Source organism: Ostrinia nubilalis, chromosome 7, assembly GCF_963855985.1.
Source record: "Ostrinia nubilalis chromosome 7, ilOstNubi1.1, whole genome shotgun sequence".
Lineage (NCBI taxonomy): Eukaryota > Metazoa > Arthropoda > Insecta > Lepidoptera > Crambidae > Ostrinia > Ostrinia nubilalis.
Window position 1 is genome coordinate 403,213 of NC_087094.1, and position 14,217 is coordinate 417,429.

At 47.6% G+C, this 14,217-nt stretch overlaps 1 protein-coding gene across 1 annotated transcript in view; it reads right to left on the reverse strand.

Moving 5' to 3' along the window:
• Positions 1-14,217, reverse strand: part of LOC135073035 (probable phospholipid-transporting ATPase IA) — a 121,429-nt gene that overhangs the window by 15,350 nt on the left and 91,862 nt on the right. Inside the window, exons 12-18 of the mRNA XM_063967045.1 lie at positions 13,734-13,952; positions 13,003-13,175; positions 9,358-9,489; positions 8,245-8,403; positions 7,186-7,383; positions 2,437-2,595; positions 460-596 (exon numbers count right to left, since the gene is read on the reverse strand). Coding sequence (XP_063823115.1) covers positions 460-596; positions 2,437-2,595; positions 7,186-7,383; positions 8,245-8,403; positions 9,358-9,489; positions 13,003-13,175; positions 13,734-13,952 — 1,177 coding nt within the window. The remainder of the gene's footprint in view (positions 1-459; positions 597-2,436; positions 2,596-7,185; positions 7,384-8,244; positions 8,404-9,357; positions 9,490-13,002; positions 13,176-13,733; positions 13,953-14,217) is intronic.

Sequence of the window (14,217 nt, forward strand, 5' to 3'; positions counted from 1 at the left end):
GGTAGCCTTTCGAACTAAGCGTCACAGACGCAGCGTCTTTAGTGTCACCAACGCTGCGACAGTAACGCTCTAGTGACTTTGGATACCCACGACAGACGCAGAGGCGCATCACACTTTTCCGCGCGAATTATGCAATTCATGTAATATTACGAGTAAAATTTGTAAAAATAGGTATCCAGTCACTAGTCACTGTCCCGGCGTTAGTGACGCGGCGTTGGTGGCACTAAAAACGCTGCGTCTGTGACGCCTAGTTCGAAAAGCTACCTTTTGTGGTCGCATAAGAACGGTCTTAAGCTTCAACCACACCAACGCGTACAGATCGGGCCGGCGATCTCCGCACGGTAAAACCACGGGGTTACAACTGATTTCTATTGTGTCTCGATTCGCTGCTCGTATTACAAATAGGAGTAAGGTAAAAAATAAAATATATTTTTGACAAAAAGGAGGTTGCTTGCTCACCAGGCGGAGTAGATGGCGAACCAGAGCTCGATGACGTAGAGGCAGATGTTCTTGTAGAACGAGTACAGGATGAGCTTGCTGATCCGCGAGTAGTTCCACGCGCCGTGCACCAGCAGCAGCCGCAGCAGGAAGCGGAACTAAAGGAGGGAATACATTATTATGTTGGAGGGTAAAACGGGACTATTCCCACTTCTTGTTCCCACTGCTGCAATTCCTGTATAGCCGTATTAGAATAGAATACCTTTATTCAGAATTAACATTTATGTGCATACATGTATAGAGGTTAAAATAAATATTACTGAGCCATGCTGAAAAGGCGCCCGCTCAGCGAAAATCGTGACATGACACACACAAGTCGCAGCTGGTTTTCAGCGGGTACCAACATGGGGGTTATTACGCCAATTATGCGCCCTTTTGACAGTGACGGTTTATCAATAAAATTCGTGTCGGTTCGTATTAAAGAGTAGTAATGACTAGACTCAAAATTTGCATGCTGATATTGTTAAGCAGAATAGTAGCACTTTACCTAAATTTAACACCTAAACCATTGTACCTATTCTTTGCAAATAAATACTTTGACTTTGAATGCTAAAAACACAGTCATTTGTACAGGCCAGAAGACTTATTCGTTCGTTTCAGCCGACAGACGTCCACTGCTAGACAAAGGCCTCCCCCAAGGATTTCCATAAAGATCGATCCTGCGCCGCTCGCACCCAGGTACCTACCGCGACCTTCACCAGATCGTCAGTCCACCTAGTGGGAAGCCTGCCTATGCTACGTCTTCCGGCTCGTGGTCGCCACTCAAGAACATTCCTGCCCCAGCGGTCATCAGCTCCACGAGCTATGTGCCCACAGAAGCCTTATTCGCTCTGGCAAAATCGGAGCAGTCGATGTTATAGAAAATCACGGAGCGATACAACACTCCACGATAATGTCATCATAATTTCTGCTTAAAACAATCCATTGCTAGATTAATAATAATAATAAATATCCTTGGACATTTTACACTGCACTTCTAGTCCCAAACTAAGCAAAGCTGGTACTAGACAACGGATATAAACATAATTAAATACTAGATTGTAAGTAAGAAACGTCCTCCTGCTCGATTGATTGGGGAACTGAGGATGATAGCTAGACAGCGTTTGGATAATAAAGTGCGAGATCGGACTCGGATCGCACTGGATTAGGTATTATAGGCTTGTTCTCTTTGAAGCTAAATCCCGTGAAAATTGTTTTGTGAAACGCTGATTTTCCGAAACAAAACATATCTGTGCAACTTCATAAAGTTAGCAGGAAGGCGCTGGATGCAGGCCGCTACCAACCGGTGCGATGTGGAAGTCATTGAAGGAGACCTACATTCAGCAGTGGACGTCCTGTGGCTGAAATAATAATAAATTCAAATTCATTTATTTGCACAGGAACATGGTACAAATATAATAATATCGTTTATTTCTCACCATAACCGTATACAAACAAGGTACATTCTAAGACATACTATTCTAATTTACACTAAAACATTGGCTATGGTAGGCTGACACCTGAACTAGGTAATAACACCTATCTCAAGTAGTCAGCAAATGATGATGATATAAGATTTTAAACTTTCGCGTTCCATTTCAATAAGGGTTTTCGCGTATGAAAGATCCGCTAGATGGTGGGACGTGGATGTGGATTGACATATCTGTCAATGTCATGTCAAAAATAACTAATCATGCAGCATTTGGACCTCGCGTCTACGTATTGCCATCTGGCGGATTTTTCATACGCGAAAACCCTCATTAAAATAGTAAGACACAGGTCTTAACGCGAAGTTTATTAATAAATTACATTATGTACTCACGGCTTGACGTTTCGGCCGCGATGCTGCAGCCGTGGTGGTCACAAGCAGACTTGTCTGCTACATAATGTAACTCATTAATAAACGTCGCGTTATGACCCGTGTCTTACTATTTTAAATGCTGACGATGGTGACGATACCTGTGCGATGCTGTAGTCGGAGGCGCAGACGGCCTGCAGGCCTTCGACGCCGGAAATGCCGACGCCGACGGACGCTCGTTGGATCATGGCCACGTCGTTGGCGCCGTCGCCGATCGCCAGTGTTACCGCGCCCGTAGCGGTCGATACCATCTCCACGACCTGCGAAGAAAAGGAGATAGACACGGTCTTCCGAACACGACAAATTCAGAAATGAAAGAATGTAAAAAAAACCATAATGAAAATGAAATATTTTATTCAGCGACACAAAACAGCATCAAAAATACATATTTAACAAAAGTAAAGAGAGTAGGTAATGTGCGTGTCACCGAAACGGTATCCACTCAGCATCATGTCGAGGTGTCGTAAGGGACACCACGACGCTGGTCTTCCGTGGATACTCGGAGGGCAAGAGGCACTGCTATAACACAGCAATACTACTCCGGTTGCAGTACAAGTAACACAGTTATCACTAAAGAACACACCGATTTCCTTACTGGTAGGCGAAGAATACAACACTGTTACTTAATGAACAAAGACTAGGTAGGTACAGTCGACAGCACACCAGGCTACACACTCCGATTGCAAAACAGCTCCCATCACAAGAAAGTAATTATGATGCCAAAGCGTTTAACACGATGCACCTTCGTCCGCACACCAAACGAATAATAGATGTTTCCTGGGTAAAAAAGCAAAAGTTTTAATTAGTCCGTCAGTTAGCTTAACAAAAACTACTCGACACCTATTTTTCACTTTTTAAAACTAATGAAAATGTAAAGGGATAAAGCGTGCCAAAGTTCTAAAGAAAATGCCCGTGACGTCAGTGAGTGCGTAAAAGTGCAGCACTTTATGACGTCGCGCGGAACTTCAATGCACTATAACTTTGTAATTATTTGTTTAATTAAAAATATATATGTGTCCAATATTTTTTTATATTAAAATTGACGGACTAAAAAAATTTTTTTAGGAAACTAGCCTATTTAGTGGGTCTTGTTGGTTGTTCTATAAAACAAATAAATTCAGAGGATTTAGGTATAGTCGTATTGTCTGCGAAGGTGCGATGACACAGAATGAGGTGGATGAAAGCGCAAGGTGGATCTATAAATATTTGTGCTCCAGGAACGACGGAGGGGTCAGGTCAGGTGACAATATCGTCATCAACCTCGTCTCCCTCAAATTTTGTAGGACATACTGAGTGGCACTTCAAAGCCAGCGCCAAATTAGGATTCCCAAGTAGCATTTTACTCCATTTAAGAGTTCACATTTAGTTCCAATGTGTACTTAAAGCATAAGTACAGTTCACTCGTGATGTATAAGCTGTATTATTGCAATTAATTACACCTATACCTGTCTAAGGGACTTAAAGGAGTGTAGACTAGTGTAGAGTTATACTTTTATACGATTGTTGGTGTTATAATACTCTAACAACTATCCTTTAGTCAGCCGTCTGACTAAGAGCATTATAGAAGGGTAGAGATACGGCAATCGCTGTTTAACGGCCTACTTGTACGATGTTATAGAGCTAGCATTTTAATAGAACACACGTGGTCATTTATAAAGCCAAAGGCTGTTATGTTTACTTGTTTTAGACTGTTATACAGCTAATAGCTGTAGTAGGACTTGTTTGTGATAATTAAAATAACCTTTTTTTACTATCTGTACAAAAGTGTTTCAATGGTTCGCATGTGCACTGTAGGCTGTTAAAATGACTATATGTGTTGTCCATTAACATCAATAGCAGTTTATTTGTCCACAAGTACTACTCTTATTTGCTTTAAGCTGAACATGAATGTGAATGTGATATTCTATTACACATTTCCCCAAGCCTGTTTTTAGTTGTTCATGGTGGTTCTGTACATGATGCAGAGGAAAATATTATGCCTGAACCTGAAATTTCCCTTCAAAATATACAGATATCAGAGTGTGATGATTGCAGTTCTAGTGATAGTGAATACCATTTTGATTTGGAGAATTATTTAACCTTTCGCAAAAAAATAAGAACATGGGCTATTGAAAATAGTATTCCTCATTTCCGCTTTGAATAAATTGTCATTGGCATAATAAACGAATTTAAACCGGGAACACTACCGTCTGATGCTTTAGGTATTCATACTTGACTATTAGTACCTGAGCTAGGCGATTTAACGAACATTAATAATTTTTCTTGCGGATCTCTAAAATTTCAGTATTTGAAAGAATTAAAGATACACAATAATAATTGACCTGAACTAGGTACATCTTAAAGCTGTACATAAGTTCACATTAGAATAAATTTATAGAATAGCGCTGTAGTGGTACAAATGTGGAACTTCATATAGATAACAGCATTCTAACAGAACACATGTGAACCTAATATACGCTCACCGCATTAAATTGGAGTTATAACAGTTCACATAGCCGTATTTCATTACCACCATTTTGTTCTACATAACCTAAAATATTTACCAAATAAATCTCCAAAATTAATGCAGATTTATCACAAAATTCGCAGATAGAGCGATTGAGTTTTGGTTTCAGGTTATAATTAATTACCGTAATATAATTATAATGCCAATACAATATCAAAAACTGAAAATTGTAGATTTCCTCTCAGCCAGTTTTAAATATTTTAAAATGAATATCGCGTTTTTACAGAGGCGCGTAAATATTTTAGCTGTAAATATGTATACATTTCACGATAAAGTTGCATTCCCAATGGCATTAACATTATTAAGTATTTAAAACCCGTGTTATTATTTGCATAAATGATTATCCGCCCGAGTTGTTTCCCTCTTGGCACTCTCGTACAAATACCAAACTAATATTAAAATGTGGAAATAATTTCGGACACACGTGAACTTTATGTAGCATTGGAGTACTTTTGTCGGACTTTATAACTTTGAAAGCTGTGCATTTAGCCACTTGTTACTCTTTATTACACTCACGTACGTTGTATGGTTCACACTGCGTCCCATATAGTGCCGTAAGTCAGCCTTAAGTCCGATGTTACTACTTAAACTGCTATTATAATGCTATTATACTGCTAATGTACAGCCATAGTGAACTTAAGGCTGTCTAATTTGTGCCCAAACTGGTTCTATAAAAGCATTATAGCAAGCTATACAGCTCGTATACAGCTGACATACACAGCTTGTGGAGTATATGTGAACGACTAGACATACTATATAGAACCCCGAATGCTACTTGGGTTACCTTTTTAGGTTATCGATGCACCTCCATACAAAAAAACTACATTTCGACCGTCTTTCGACTGTCACGTTTTACCACTTGTCTAGGGGGACTGGATTGGTCAAATAGATGAGAACACGACTGCTTATAGATTAGAGATGAAACGGATAGTTGTTTGGCCGGATACCGGATATCCGGCCAGCTGCTAGGCCGGATAGCCGGATATCCGGCGGCCGGATAGTTGGCCCATTGTTTCGTTGCATGTTGTGACGAGTTTAGCGCCGCACAGGTGCTTCGAACGCGATCAGTGGGTCTAGTAGACTGGACTAGTCACACTTTTCGAAAATCGAATCCGTTCGAATAGAACAGTCTTTCCCAAAGTGGGCAATAACGCCCCCTTGTGGGCGCTGCAGGCTTAAAGGGGGGCGGTAAAAGACCAAGAAAAAAAAATCGGGACGTTGTGTAGAGGCTTGGGAGGCGTCATCTACTAGGAGACCTCTTAGACACCGACTGAGCTCGACTCTTGACTACAAAAATGGGGGGCGCTAAAAAATAATTTATTCTCAAAGTGGGCAGTAGACTAAATAAGTTTGGGAACCGCTGGAATAGAATGTCGATTTTGCCACTTGTCTAGGGGGCAGATCAATTCGGGCGATTTCGGTTGCCATCGTGAGTGCGTGATTGAATAGCGAAAATTAAATTAGTTTACTTACTGCGTAATCTGACTGAACTGCATCATGTCATTAGACCATCAGTGAAAAAAAGGTCACCTGTTTTATTTGGCAATATTTCGACTTTAACAGATATTTACTATTTATGTAGGTTTTCATCATTAGAGTAAATAGCTCAGAAAAAGAAAACAGTTTTTTGAGAGGCCTTAATTTATGGCTTTTTTGTAACTTTTTGGACTTTAAATAAAAGCCGTCATTATTATAAGCCATTTTATTGATATTTACCTCAAAGATTAATGTATTTCATTTTATTAATAGGAAATTTTTGTAGTTTTTTAATATCCGGTATCCGGCCGGATAGTGAGTTACTATCCGGTATCCGGCCGGATAGTAAATTTAGGCCGGATATCCGGCCTACCGGATAGTTACCGGATATCCGTTTCATCTCTATTATAGATTATGGCGTAAACACATCACACTACTGATCGGCCTTCTGTATGGGCGAGACCCTGCAGCAGACGACGACCTTGCAGGAGATGCAGAGGTCGAGGAAGTCCTTCTTGAGGTCGCAGCCCATGGCGTACTTGAGCGTCTGCCGTCGATGACGTCAGCGACACAACTACTGACCTCGGCCTTCTGTATGGGCGAGACCCTGCAGCAGACGACGACCTTGCAGGAGATGCAGAGGTCGAGGAAGTCCTTCTTGAGGTCGCAGCCCATGGCGTACTTGAGCGTCTGCCGTCGATGACGTCAGCGACACAACTACTGACCTCGGCCTTCTGTATGGGCGAGACCCTGCAGCAGACGACGACCTTGCAGGAGATGCAGAGGTCGAGGAAGTCCTTCTTGAGGTCGCAGCCCATGGCGTACTTGAGCGTCTGCCGTCGATGACGTCAGCGACACAACTACTGACCTCGGCCTTCTGTATGGGCGAGACCCTGCAGCAGACGACGACCTTGCAGGAGATGCAGAGGTCGAGGAAGTCCTTCTTGAGGTCGCAGCCCATGGCGTACTTGAGCGTCTTGCCGTCGATGATAAGTGCCACCTCGTTCTGTTTGCGAAGGTTGTCCCCGAACTCGGCCGCGTGGCGGGATATCGTCTCTCTGGTGCCCTGGAAGGAATGTGATAATTCATCATTATTTTTGAAGTTCTAGTCTAAACCAGAGTCAGGTTTCCCAGACACAAATCGCCACAACATCTCGTAGCTTCGGACAGAAAATAATATGAATACAAGTTGTAGAGAGCATTACGTCATTGATTGAGGAAAATCAGACGACCTTCATTTGGCAGCTTCTAAAATGTGACATCAGAATTGACTTCATCTTACTTTGATTTTAATTGATAAAGTCACTATATTAGATAAGGTGTATGCTTTGTTGCTTGTCCTTAAAATAAATAAATAAATTCAGTTGTCACCTACATACCTACTCTTAATTACTCGAGTTACAAATATTCCATCTTTTTTTATCCAGTTCAATTTGAAGAATCAGAAGGAGCATGGAAACTGTCTTTCATCAGCTGGAGAAGGTAAAAATAAAGAAGGCCCCTATGGCCTACCCACAACGGACTCACATGGTGGAGGCCGCGTACCGGATAACGCAGCGTGGGACGTCCACCTACAAGGTGGACCGACGACATCGTAAAGGTAGCAGGGAAGTGCTGGACGCAGGCCGCTACCAATCGATCAACATGGAAAGCATTGGGGGAGGTCCAGTGGCGGTTACCGACTTGAAAAAAGATGTTAGTACGAATCAGCTATAATGATACCAATCGCACCCAAGTATCATGATCTTTGTCATGCAGATGCGCCAGTGAGTACTAATCTGCGCGACTTTTGTCACCCCCTGATGCCTGGCACCCGGGGCGGACCGCCCCCACCGCCCCTCCCTTACGCCGCTACTGGGGAGGTCTATGTTCAGCAGTGGACGTCCTATGGCTGAAATGATGATGATGATGATGATGAAGTACTCACATCGAGACTATCCTCGTTGAGTATGAGCAGCGGCATGGCGGAATGGATGAGGCGCGCCGAGTGGGCGATGTTGATGGCCGTCTCCTGCTTGTCGCCAGTCAGCACCCACACGTACATGTTGGCTTTTAGTAAAGCCGCTATCGTGTCGGGCACGCCGTCCTGGGTGGAATATAGGGTCAGGATTATTACTGGCAGTCCACTGCTGGATGTCTCGTTCAAGAATCGCAACAAAACATGATCTCTCGCTTTTTAATATGTCTGTTACGGTTAATGTGATAAATTGAAAATTATGAATAATCGCCGGTTATTATGAATAATTACCGGCAGGCTTGGTAAAAGTGATAAATAACAGATTGTTTTGATTTAAAGTGAAAAATAGGTTAAGGTGCGGCGGGGGTGGCCCTTGGGCCACCCCTAAGCCGCCTATTTAGTTTATACACACATAAATGATCTCATTATGATTCACATTACCAAATTATAAGGTAATTATTCATAATAACCAGCGATTATTCATAATTTTCACATTTACCGTAACATGTCGATATATAAAAACGTATTGGGCTGCGTTGCACCACCTTATATTGACTTCAACAAACGTCCAAACTCAGTCAAACTATATACAAAAGCCCCGGTTATGGTTAGTTACGGTTAAAGCAAGGTGGTGCAACTAAGCCATAATGTTTCAGACATCGCTATCTTTCGAACGTCGTCGTTTCACCAGCGACTGGGTAGCGTCGACACTGAGCCCAGCTGTATGAGGAGGTTGTGTTACTTGTGCAAAAAAATTGCGTTGGCGCCACGCGGACATAACGTTTTTAGCATCAACGCTGCGCAAGCGCAAGCAAGAGTTTTAGTAAGAAAAGATCTCTAAACAAGAGTATGGAATATTCAGAGTCTCGCGCTTGCCCGGGTATGCTCGATATCTGCAGTTTGTTAGCGTTTAGTAACGCCGCGTCAACGTTGCGCGAGCGCTGACAAAGACGGTGACGCTCAAAAGTAACCATAGGTAATGTTTTTTTAAGTTGTGTAAGTAAGAAATATGTAGTAGGAAGAAAGAGTGAATATTCAAAACTACTCGCGCTTCTTGCCCGAGTGTTGTAACTTGTACGGTACCTGCAGCTTGTCCTCGATGGCGGTGGCGCCGAGTAGACGTAGGTTGTTCTCGATGAGCAGCGCCGCCTCCTCGATCTTCTGCTCGCGCTCCTGTATCGCGATCGACGCCTTGTGGTATGTGTTCGACCACTCCTGCGATAGACAAATTACTTCTTTAAGTTGTATTCAAGACATTAGTATCTAAAAAATACCTATCTATCTAAAAACGACTATTACTGCCTAATAGTAAAGTCGACTTGTTGTATGTGCCACACTATTGCGCTTTGAATGGACAGAAACTACCTAATAACATGTTACCGTAGTTAATTTACGTTGGCGTTCTACTATTGGGTATACCGCTTCAGTGTGTCAACGACAGTGAACGCCGGCGTCCTCAGGTCATAGCTCTTCAAGTATCAGTGAATTAAGACACGTCAAACATCAGCGAGACTTCAGATTTGTACTCTGTAACGCCATATTACAAGTTTTGTAATACAACGCCCATCCATGGAAAAAATCCATGAAATCAGGTAAATGGTATTATTACGCGGGCGAACTATCGGTCAGTCGGGGGTGCTGCGGGCGGTAACAAGCGCCGTCTCGAGGGTTTTAGAAGACGTTTGAACAAGGTTTCTTTTTATTTTTTTTACTAATAAAGTAACAAGTTAAAATTTTATTTATACTTTTCTTGTATACTATCAACCCTAAGATGGGCGTTGTTTAACAAAACCACACCCGTCAATTAGGTGATCCGTCTGCTCGTTTGCCTCCTGTCACATAAAAAAACCCTGTATGTCAAGGTTATCCCTCCTGTATCGCCATACCTCAAGTACTGACTGAGTTCTAGCCCTGTAGTATAGTTTTCAGTTCTCGTACCTGGTACAGCGCCTCGGGCACGTCCGCCACGGCGAACACCAGCGTCCTCAGCCCCTCGGACGCGAAGTGCTCGAGTGGAGACAAGTGTCGTACCTGGTACAGCGCCTCGGGCACGTCCGCCACGGCGAACACCAGCGTCCTCAGCCCCTCGGACGCGAAGTGCTCGAGTGGAGACAAGTGTCGCACCTGGTACAGCGCCTCGGGCACGTCCGCCACGGCGAACACCAGCGTCCTCAGCCCCTCGGACGCGAAGTGCTCGAGTGGAGACAAGTGTCGTACCTGGTACAGCGCCTCGGGCACGTCCGCCACGGCGAACACCAGCGTCCTCAGCCCCTCGGACGCGAAGTGCTCGAGTGGAGACAAGTGTCGTACCTGGTACAGCGCCTCGGGCACGTCCGCCACGGCGAACACCAGCGTCCGCAGCCCCTCGGACGCGAAGTGCTCGAGTGGAGACAAGTGTCGTACCTGGTACAGCGCCTCGGGCACGTCCGCCACGGCGAACACCAGCGTCCTCAGCCCCTCGGACGCGAAGTGCTCGAGTGGAGACAAGTGTCGTACCTGGTACAGCGCCTCGGGCACGTCCGCCACGGCGAACACCAGCGTCCGCAGCCCCTCGGACGCGAAGTGCTCGAGTGGAGACAAGTGTCGTACCTGGTACAGCGCCTCGGGCACGTCCGCCACGGCGAACACCAGCGTCCTCAGCCCCTCGGACGCGAAGTGCTCGAGTGGAGACAAGTGTCGTACCTGGTACAGCGCCTCGGGCACGTCCGCCACGGCGAACACCAGCGTCCGCAGCCCCTCGGACGCGAAGTGCTCGAGTGGAGACAAGTGTCGTACCTGGTACAGCGCCTCGGGCACGTCCGCCACGGCGAACACCAGCGTCCTCAGCCCCTCGGACGCGAAGTGCTCGAGTGGAGACAAGTGTCGTACCTGGTACAGCGCCTCGGGCACGTCCGCCACGGCGAACACCAGCGTCCGCAGCCCCTCGGACGCGAAGTGCTCGAGTGGAGACAAGTGTCGTACCTGGTACAGCGCCTCGGGCACGTCCGCCACGGCGAACACCAGCGTCCTCAGCCCCTCGGACGCGAAGTGCTCGAGTGGAGACAAGTGTCGTACCTGGTACAGCGCCTCGGGCACGTCCGCCACGGCGAACACCAGCGTCCGCAGCCCCTCGGACGCGAAGTGCTCGAGTGGAGACAAGTGTCGTACCTGGTACAGCGCCTCGGGCACGTCCGCCACGGCGAACACCAGCGTCCGCAGCCCCTCGGACGCGAAGTGCTCGAGTGGAGACAAGTGTCGTACCTGGTACAGCGCCTCGGGCACGTCCGCCACGGCGAACACCAGCGTCCGCAGCCCCTCGGACGCGAAGTGCTCGAGTGGAGACAAGTGTCGTACCTGGTACAGCGCCTCGGGCACGTCCGCCACGGCGAACACCAGCGTCCGCAGCCCCTCGGACGCGAAGTGCTCGAGTGGAGACAAGTGTCGTACCTGGTACAGCGGCTCGGGCACGTCCGCCACGGCGAACACCAGCGTCCTCAGCCCCTCGGACGCGAAGTGCTCGAGTGGAGACAAGTGTCGTACCTGGTACAGCGCCTCGGGCACGTCCGCCACGGCGAACACCAGCGTCCTCAGCCCCTCGGACGCGAAGTGCTCGAGTGGAGACAAGTGTCGTACCTGGTACAGCGCCTCGGGCACGTCCGCCACGGCGAACACCAGCGTCCTCAGCCCCTCGGACGCGAAGTGCTCGAGTGGAGACAAGTGTCGTACCTGGTACAGCGCCTCGGGCACGTCCGCCACGGCGAACACCAGCGTCCTCAGCCCCTCGGACGCGAAGTGCTCGAGTGGAGACAAGTGTCGTACCTGGTACAGCGCCTCGGGCACGTCCGCCACGGCGAACACCAGCGTCCTCAGCCCCTCGGACGCGAAGTGCTCGAGTGGAGACAAGTGTCGTACCTGGTACAGCGCCTCGGGCACGTCCGCCACGGCGAACACCAGCGTCCTCAGCCCCTCGGACGCGAAGTGCTCGAGTGGAGACAAGTGTCGTACCTGGTACAGCGCCTCGGGCACGTCCGCCACGGCGAACACCAGCGTCCGCAGCCCCTCGGACGCGAAGTGCTCGAGTGGAGACAAGTGTCGTACCTGGTACAGCGCCTCGGGCACGTCCGCCACGGCGAACACCAGCGTCCTCAGCCCCTCGGACGCGAAGTGCTCGAGTGGAGACAAGTGTCGTACCTGGTACAGCGCCTCGGGCACGTCCGCCACGGCGAACACCAGCGTCCTCAGCCCCTCGGACGCGAAGTGCTCGAGTGGAGACAAGTGTCGCACCTGGTACAGCGCCTCGGGCACGTCCGCCACGGCGAACACCAGCGTCCTCAGCCCCTCGGACGCGAAGTGCTCGAGTGGAGACAAGTGTCGTACCTGGTACAGCGCCTCGGGCACGTCCGCCACGGCGAACACCAGCGTCCTCAGCCCCTCGGACGCGAAGTGCTCGAGTGGAGACAAGTGTCGTACCTGGTACAGCGCCTCGGGCACGTCCGCCACGGCGAACACCAGCGTCCTCAGCCCCTCGGACGCGAAGTGCTCGAGTGGAGACAAGTGTCGTACCTGGTACAGCGCCTCGGGCACGTCCGCCACGGCGAACACCAGCGTCCTCAGCCCCTCGGACGCGAAGTGCTCGAGTGGAGACAAGTGTCGTACCTGGTACAGCGCCTCGGGCACGTCCGCCACGGCGAACACCAGCGTCCTCAGCCCCTCGGACGCGAAGTGCTCGAGTGGAGACAAGTGTCGTACCTGGTACAGCGCCTCGGGCACGTCCGCCACGGCGAACACCAGCGTCCTCAGCCCCTCGGACGCGAAGTGCTCGAGGTGCGCCAGCGTGGCGGCAGAGTATGGCGCGGCGGGCCCGCCCGCCAGCCGCGGGTAGATTACCGAGTCCGCGCCCTTGCAGTATAACTTGATCTCGCCTGGGGAACAATAAGTGCAATCTATCAGTATCACTTGTTGATAGCAGGGATCGTAATCCATAACCGTAACCGAAACTTTCGAATATCCGAAATAAAAAATATCCGTAATCAAAACCGGTATAATATTACTTCACCGTAATCGTATCCATAACCGAAACTACATATCCATAACATGCCTAGTTTATAGTGGTCCATGTGCAGATTTTACCAGTACCAGGTACAGTTGGCGCCACTATTTTCGCCTCTAGCAAATGACAATGTCCTTACAGATAGCCTTCATTCATGTGGATTCGCAAGAAATTGACAATTAGGTGCAGCTAAGAAGTTTACGATGTAAAATATTACATCATCTTAAAATTATCTTCCGTAAAATATAGGTTGAATTAGGTTGTTAGTTTGTAAATCATCGCATACTGAGATGGAAGCTACATACCAAATTTATAGACTCAACGGGACTAAGCAGTGAACTCTAAACACAAGGGCTGCCACAATAGATCAAACCTGGTCGAGCTGGCGCAAATGAAGGTCCAAAAAACCAATAATAATAATAATACATACCAGTGGGCGTCCTCACGATGACAGACATCCGCTTCCTAGACGAGGTGAAGTCTATAACATTGAGGATGGCGTACTCCTCTTCTTGCGTGGCCATCCCAGCAGTGGGCCCGGCGGCGGTGGCGGTGGCGGGCGCGGGCACGCGGATTCGCACGCAGGTAGGTGTGCGTGTCTCGAACACGAAGCCGAAGCGCGCCGCGCCCATCACTAGCGCGCGCTCGTCTGGGGAAAGAAATAATAATAATAATTCCAATTATAATCTCCACCACGGGAGTCATCCCTAGACAGTTACACACTAGCCTACGCACCTTGGACATAGCCCCAACTATTTATAAATTAATACAGAAAGCGACCATTCTGAATACATGCAGGATAGTAAGAAAGTTTTTGAATATTGCTTAAACTAAAGTAATTGGGATGCATTTGGCTTCGGCCCGTGCTCCTAAAATTTGCCTCTTAGGAGAGAAAATAAATTAAGAAACAATAT